At 35.2% G+C, this 8,284-nt stretch overlaps 1 protein-coding gene across 1 annotated transcript in view; it reads left to right on the top strand.

The window, feature by feature from the left end:
- LOC103581567 (thyroid receptor-interacting protein 11-like) overlaps positions 1-6,398 on the top strand; it is a gene marked incomplete at its 3' end in the record, with an annotated part of 31,553 nt that extends 25,155 nt beyond the window's left edge. The window contains 3 exon segments of the mRNA XM_008563369.1: positions 2,601-2,702; positions 2,704-2,832; positions 3,369-6,398. Of these exon segments, the coding sequence (XP_008561591.1) occupies positions 2,601-2,702; positions 2,704-2,832; positions 3,369-6,398 (3,261 nt within the window).
- Between the last annotated feature and the right edge of the window lie 1,886 nt (positions 6,399-8,284).

The following is an 8,284-nucleotide window of genomic DNA, read 5'->3' as shown; positions in this document are numbered from 1 at the left end:
AGAATTCATTATTGAGCCAAGAAAAGGTGGGTGCTGTAAAAATTGGGGCAGAATTAAAATGCTGTGTGTATTATAGTTTACCATTAATGGCCAGTTTATATCAAAACTGAGAGTCCTCTGGATAAAGCTGATCTCATTGATGCTTGTTAGGCCAGGTTGAAATACCTGGATAAGGTTAAGGGTATGAGAGACTGGCCAAAGTTTATGTTTAGAGATAAGCCAGTAGGCACACAGATGTGAGCAGAAAAGATAGGTACAGGCCCTATTTTGGTTTCTGATGAAGGCCTGACAGCAGCAGCATATACAGGTGGGTCGAGAGGTCTGGAGGGGCAAACTGTAATAACTGTAGCTACTGCTTATGTGCTCCAGAATGTGTCCAATGTGGTGGACAGGATTTCTTTGTGGTGAGGGATTAAGAGGGACAGTTTCAGTGGTAGAAGTAGGGTCTTTCTTGTATATGTTGGTAGCAAGGATGGAATTCTTTGGATTAAAATTCTGTATGGGGAGAGGTATTCTTAGTTCTGTACCACTTGACAGTAAGTCCTTGGCTAAGGCAGGTGCTTAAATATGGTGTATTCAGTAATATACACACTGAAAAACTTCAGACAGTACAAGTGGAGTATCCTTTGCTTGGCCTTTCCCAGAGGTGATCTCTTTTACCACTTTCTGTTATATCTTTTCAGACTATATCTATGCATGTATGATTTTATATATAAAGAGATTTTAAAAAATATGTGTCAGTATACTAAAAATATTGTTCTTACATACCTTAACATTATATTTTCAACATCTTTCTACATTAGTATATAGGCAGTGTTTCTCAAAGAGGGTGCCATTGGCATTTAAGTGAGAAGATTCTTAGTTGTGTACACTGTCCCATTCATTATAGGATCTTTGCCCCCACTTTTTATATACCCACTAAATGCCAGTTACTTTTGAAATTACTATATTATAAATGAGGATATTTCAAAAAGTTTATAGAAAGATTCATGTTATCTTTTAATTCTATTTCGCAAATTTTTTGAAGTACCATCATATATTTTCTCTGTTCTGTTTCTGCTCCCATTGAATTCTGCTGTTTATCTGACTGGCCTAGGTATATTTTATAGTTTTCAGACTCTCTGCACATATTTGGTAGGGCCTGTAACATTGTCATGATATTCTTGGATTCTGTAGCTATTCCCGATAGCTGTTTCTCCTTTCTTTTGATGTTAAGTAGTCCATTATAACTATTTCTTGAATTGTGTCTGCTGTGGGTTTGTTTACTGATAAGAAATACCAGAAGACACCAAGGTCGAGGGTTCAATCCCTGTACAAACTAGCCACCAAAAAAAAAAAAAAAAAAATGCCAAAAGTACCTGCAAAGCTGTATGTCCTCTTAAGATCTACCTGAAAGAAATGTGTGGTTCTCCTAATTGAGCAGATAACAGACAGTAGAAAGATGTAAGAGAATGCTGTTTTCATCTTCCAGTTGTATTCAGAATAAACGTTTAAATCAGAAGGAAATGAGAAGTGTGATGCATTGCTCTGAGACAGCTTTTATTGCTTTCTTTTATAAGGTGTAAGTCTTTTTATTTGAAGGAATTTGAGACTCTAGATACCATAGAAGTTTGATTTTTAAAAAATCTCTGTCAATGGGCCAACCCCATGGCTCACTTGGGAGAGTGCCACGCTGGTAGTGCTGAGGTTGTGGATCCTATCTAGGGATGTCCGGTGCACTCACTGGCTGAGTATGGTGTGGACCACACCATGCTGAGGGTTGCGATCCCCTTACCGGTCCAAAAAAAAAAAAAAATCTCTGTCAATGAGAGAAGGCTTTATAGTAATTTATAGTTTATCAACAAAACTTGTAATCAGAGGTTGAAATAATGTTGAAGCATAGAGAACTCTACCACTTCTGGCATTTTGGAGAAAAGCATTAAATAGCTAATAATGGATTATATATAGATACATTTTTATGTCAGGTTTGAGAGAGGGGATCCTTGTCTGTGCTCAAGGTAGAAGGTAAAGGAAGGAAGGAGGGTACTTTATTGGATCAAGAAAAGGTTCCAGTTTCTGACAGAAGCAAGCAATAAGGGGGATTCCTTTAATGAGGGAAAAGAAGTCTTTTATTTTCTAATTAGAGAGGATAAACTTTAGAGTGAATGAGTGTGGATTTTGTACATTTTTATTTAGTCTGTGGATTACTAAATTGATGACTGGATGTTAGGGAATGGAAATGAAGAGAGCTGGAGACTTGGACATTTTGCAAAGTATGTATGTGGAGGGAGAAGAGCAGATAAAGGGAAGCAACGGTGGGAGTGGGATAGGAAAGACTCAAATGTGGAAGGTTGTGTGTAAAGAAGCCGAAGCTACAAGACAAACACACTTGTTGCATCTTGTCTAGGGTTATAGAAATGTTTTATTTGAAGCTGCAAATAAAATTGCAAATTGAATAGTATTGTTTAATTTTATATTTCATTATTGAGGTATTAGTAATGTTTCCAATACAGACAATTTAAGATAGATTCCAGGTTTTGTTTATTTATATGTTTTTAATCTTTTGGTGTCTCTTCTTCAGTTCACAGTATATGTTGCTTTTTTCCCCTTTATCATTTAAGGAAGAACTTCAGATATCACTTTTAAAACTGAACAATGACTATGAAGTAATGAAAAGTACAGCTGCAGGAGATATGAGCTTGGAGTCAGAATTACATGACTTAATCAGAATTACATGACTTAAGACTTAGTTTGGAGGCAAAGGAACGAGAACTCAATCAGAGTATTAATGAAAAGGAAATACTGCTATCCACGTTAGGAGAATTGGACAAACAGAACGAAGAAGCTACAAAGGTAATATTATATTAAAGACAGTGAGGTAGCACATTTTACTCAGCAGACTGAACACTGGGTTAACATGTAAAAATGATGGGCATAATTTAATTTTGTGATTTAATTACTATTTTAGTTCACCGATGCTCTACTCATAGAAATTGCCAAATACTAAAGTGCTTTTGGCTTTTCAGACCATGTAGTCTCATTTGAAACTACTCAACTCTGCTGCGTGGCCATGTTTCAATACGATTTTATTTACAGAAACAGATGCAGGCCTGATTTGGCCTCCAAGATGTGGTTTGTTGACTCCTGCTCTAGTGTTTAAGAGTTGAAAATAAAGAACATATATAGTTTCCCTTCTTCGGTAAAATGGACTTGCTGTAAGATACTAGTAAATACCTTTGTAGGGGATGTTGGGATAGGAAAAAGGTTGTTTTTAAGAAAGATTAGAATTATCTGAGGATAATTCTATTATGTATGAAATTTTGTGAATTTTTTTTATGTACTAAAATAAAATTTTGTAAAGTTACCATGCATATTAATTTTTCTTTCAGCACATTATTTTGATAAAAGATCAGCTATCAAAACAACAAAATGAAGGAGATAGCATTATCAGTAAACTGAAACAAGATCTAGATGATGAAAAAAAGATAGTTCATCAACTTGAGGATGATAAAATGAACCTTACTAAAGTTTTAGACATGCAGAAAGAAAAGTTAATTCAAAGTGAACTGGTCCTGAATGATTTGCATTTAATCAAGGAGGAGCTTGAGGATAAAGTTGAAGATTTAGTAGATCAGCTAAGTAAATCACAAAAAAATAATTCAAACATCCAGAAGGAGAACCTTGAACTTAAGGAACATATTAGACAAAATGAGGAAGAGCTTTCTAGAGTCAGGAATGAGTTAACTGAGTCTCTTAATCAAGACTCTAATAGTACTTTTAAGGATAACTTACTTAAAGAAAGGGAAGCTGAAGTTAGAAACTTAAAGCAAAATCTTTCAGAAATAGAACAGCTCAATGAAAATTTAGAGAAAGTTGCTTTTGATCTGAAAATGGAAAATGAAAAGTTGGTTTTAACATGTGAAGATGTAAGGCATCAGTTGGAAGAATCTGTAGCTGGGAACAGTCAGATTTCTCTGGAAAAAGACACTATTGTGGAGACCGTAAAAATGGAAAAAGGACAAATAGAAGCAGAATTGTGTCAGGGTAAAGAGAGGCTGTTGGAAGAAGCAAGCAAGTATGAGCAAAACATTGAAGAACTATCAAATGCACGTAACTCAAGCACCTCTGCCTTACAGCTGGAACATGAGCATTTCATTAAACTCAGTCAAGAGAAAGACTTTGAAATAGTAGAACTCAAAAAGAATATTGAGAAAATGGATACCGATCATAAAAAAATGAAGGAAATTTTGTCATCTAGTGAAGAGGAGCAGAAACAACTGACAGAAGTTATAAAGGAAAAAGAACTTTTTATTGAAAAACTTAAAGAAAAGTGTTCAGAGCTGCAGGAGGAATTAGATAAATATTCTCAGGCCTTAATGACAAATGAAAATTTAAGGCAGACCATAGAGGAAAAGGACAGAAGTCTTGGAGCCATGAAAGAAGAAAACAATCATCTGCAAGAAGAACTGGAACGACTCAGGGAACAGCACAGTCGAGCTGCACCTGTGGCTGAGCCCAAACCACTTGATAGTATTACAGAACTAGAATCAGAGGTATCTCAACTGAATATAATCAAGGGTCATCTTGAAGAGAAAATTAAACATCAACAGAAGATAATTGAAGATCAAAACCAGAATAAAGTGCAACTACTTCAATCTTTACAGGAGCAGAAGAAGGAAATGGATGAGTTTAGATACCAGCATGAGCAAATGAATGTCACACACACCCAGCTCTTTTTAGAGAAAGATGAGGAAATTAAGAATCTGCAAAAAGTAGTTGAACAAATCAAAACCCAGTTGCATGAAGGAAGACAGGACATTCAAACAGAGAATCCTGATATTTTACAAGAAACAAAAGTTCAGAGCCTTAATATAGAAAATGGAAGTGAAAAGCATGATTTATCTAAAGCTGAAACTGAAAGATTAGTGAAAGGAATAAAAGAACGAGAACTAGAGATTAAACTTCTAAATGAAAAGAATATATCTCTAACTAAACAGATCGATCAGTTGTCCAAAGATGAGGTTGATAAACTAACTCAGATTATCCAACAGAAAGATTTGGAGATAGAAGCTCTTCATGCTAGAATTTCTTCAGCTTCCTACACCCAGGATATTATGTACCTTCAACAGCAATTGCAGGTCTATGCTAGGGAAAGAGAACAAGTATTAGCTGTTTTGGATGAGAAGACTAGGGAAAATAGCCATCTAAAAGGAGATTATCATAAAATGATGGATATAGTTGCAGCCAAAGAAGCAGCCCTCATTAAGCTGCAAGAGGAAAACAAAAAATTGTCCACTAGATTTGAAAGTAGCAGCCAAGATATGTTTAGAGAAACTGTTCAGAATTTATCACGTATCATTCGAGAAAAAGACATTGAAATAGATGCATTAAGTCAGAAATGTAAGACTTTATTAGAAGTTTTACAAACATCCAGCACTGGTAATGAGGCTGGAGTTGTTAATAGTAATCAGTTTGAGGAGCTTTTACAGGAACGGGATAAATTAAAACAGCAAGTAAAGAAAATGGAAGAGTGGAAACAGCAGGTGATGACCACAGTACAAAATATGCAACACGAGTCTGCTCAATTTCAGGAAGAACTTCATGAGCTTCAGGCAGAAGTTTTGGTTGACAGTGATACTAATTCTAAATTACAAGTGGACTATACTGGCCTGATCCAAAGTTATGAGCAGAGTGAAACCAAACTCAGAAGTTTGGGGCAGGAATTAGCAAAAGTTCAGTATAACATGGGGCAGCTTTGCAATACTAAAGATCTTCTTTTAGGAAAACTTGATATGCTTTCTTCCCATTTCTTTTCTGGATCATTACTTCCTTCCCAGTCAGCACAGTCTCTTAGAGCAAGTAAATCTGATATATCAAGTGAATCTTCTCAGTTGCTTCAACAAGAGGTAGGAGAGTTAAGGAAATCCCTGCAGGAAAAAGATGCAACAATTAGAACGCTCCATGAAAATAATCACAGATTGTCTGATTCGATTGCTGCGACCTCAGAGCTTGAAGGAAAAGGACATGAACAAACTGATTCAGAAATTAAGCAGCTAAAGGAGGAACAAGATGTTTTACAGAAGTTACTTAAAGAAAAAGACTTCTTAATCAAAGTTAAAAGTGATCAATTACTGTCTTCAAATGAAAATTTCACTAACAAAGTGAATGAAAATGAACTTTTGAGGCAGGCAGTAACAAACCTGAAGGAGAGAATATTAATTTTAGAAATGGACATTTGTAAACTAAAAGGGGAAAATGAAAAAATAGTAGAAACATCTAGGGGAAAGGAAGCAGAATATCAAGCATTACAGGAGACTAATATGAAGATTTCTATGATGCTGCGAGAGAAAGAGTTTGAGTGCCATTCGATGAAGGAGAAGGCTCTTGCTCTTGAGCAACTATTGAAAGACAATGAACAGGTAGGTTCTGGTTGGAGTATTGTAGAGGGAAGTTGGGGGTGGAGGAGACTTCTTTGTTTCAGTTACTTTACTGATATCATCTTTGAAGAGGACAATGAATTTGTTCATTCAAAAATATTCAAGATACAGTCATATGTTGCTAAAGGATGGGGATGCATTCTGAGAAACATCATTAGGCAATTTCGTTGTTGTGCGAACGTCAGAGAGTGTACTTACACAGACCTAGGTGGTTGGTATAGCCTACTACACACCTAGGCTGTATGGTACAGCCTATTGCTTTGATTACTGTCAAATACATGATCAGTCATTGACCAAAGTATTTTTATGGGGTACACAGCTGTATTTTGATTTGAGGTATCTGGAAGTTTCTCCCTCAAATTATTACATATTTCCAAATATTTTTAGTAGTAGGTTAATCTTTTACAGCCTGATAAGTAGGAAAAAAGAGTATAGTAGCAATTAATACCCTTAGAAAATAGAAATTTGTTATAAGAGATATTTTAAAGTCACTTAAACACATTTTAGGCTTATTTCAGTAGCTGCTAGTAGTGGTTAACATCTTAGGGATTCTTATATGTAAAGGAAAGCCCTGTGAAATACTACATCTTTGAACATTATCTATAGTAAGAAATATGCTTTACATTGTGACATAGCAGCACGTGTCCGTGTGTGTGTAAAACTGAAAAGTTTCAAGAACCAGAAATTACCCTTACTACACATGATACTCTATTAAAAAAAAAAACACCCCCAAAACAGTGCTGCATAAACCATTGAATTGATTTTTATGAATCGATTAGTCATAACCTGGAATTTGAAAGGTGTTAGCCAAGAGTAGTAGTTTTCACATAGTAAACTCAGTAAATATTGTAATCCCAGCTCTGTCACACATGTGACTTTGGGTATGTTTTGGCCTTATTGGTTTGTTTATTTAACCATCATATGGAGGGTCATAACAGTTATATGGAAAGTGTCCATTGCATTTCATATAATTAAATTTTTACATGTGTTTCATTTTAATAAGAATTATTGAAGATCTGTTACATCATACTGTGATAGGTGCTGTGTATGGCTTGTTTGGTAGTGCCTTTCTACTCTGATTTCTATACTTTTACTAGTAGAAATTTGGAAAAGAGTTGATAGGCAGAACAATGGAATATTCAGCAAGTGCTTCTTGAGCATTTATGTGTTGCCAGGCACAAGATAAACTTCTTTTGTCAATTAAGTTCTCTCCTAGAGTCTTGGATTAAAGTTGTGAAAACTTACTTCATTTGTTCTTCTTGGCCATATATCTGATTAAATAGGTACACTCATGGTCAGTGGTGAGGTGTTCTCATCCTTCAGAGATAACTTTTTAGCCTTAGTGGTACTGGTCTATAATTGGTGTGAAAAAGACTCTTAGAGGGTACAGCTTCCTATTTATTACTCACTAACCAAATAGGCACAGTGTCTTATGGGTGTAAGACTACAACAGGAGGAATGTAGAACAAGTCTTCTGTTGTAAATATTCTTTTTTGTTTTGCAGTTTTGCATCTTGTACAATTTAGTTCTATTTCATTGACATTTACACATCTAAAGTGTGCAGATTTTATTCGGGCTCTCCTACCTTTTAGGAAGCATCCCTAAGTCAAGTATTACTAAAGTATTACTTGAGGGTAATTCATATAAACTAATTAATTTATTCCAATATTCTATGCAAGGGGTCTTCCAAAAGTTCATGGAAAGATTCATATTTTCTTTTAATTCTGTTTTGTCACAAAATTTTTGAAGTACGCTCATATAATTTGAGTACCTTTAATAGTACATTTTGAGTATAATAAATTACATATTTTGGGGGGAGAAGGGGATCTCCTGTTCTCAGCAGGAGATCTTCAAATCTATATAATTTC

Source organism: Galeopterus variegatus, unplaced genomic scaffold (assembly GCF_000696425.1).
Source record: "Galeopterus variegatus unplaced genomic scaffold, G_variegatus-3.0.2 Scaffold13381, whole genome shotgun sequence".
Taxonomy (NCBI): Eukaryota; Metazoa; Chordata; class Mammalia; order Dermoptera; family Cynocephalidae; genus Galeopterus; species Galeopterus variegatus.
Note: the sequence above shows the minus strand (reverse complement) of the source record. Positions and strands in the feature narration are given on the sequence as shown.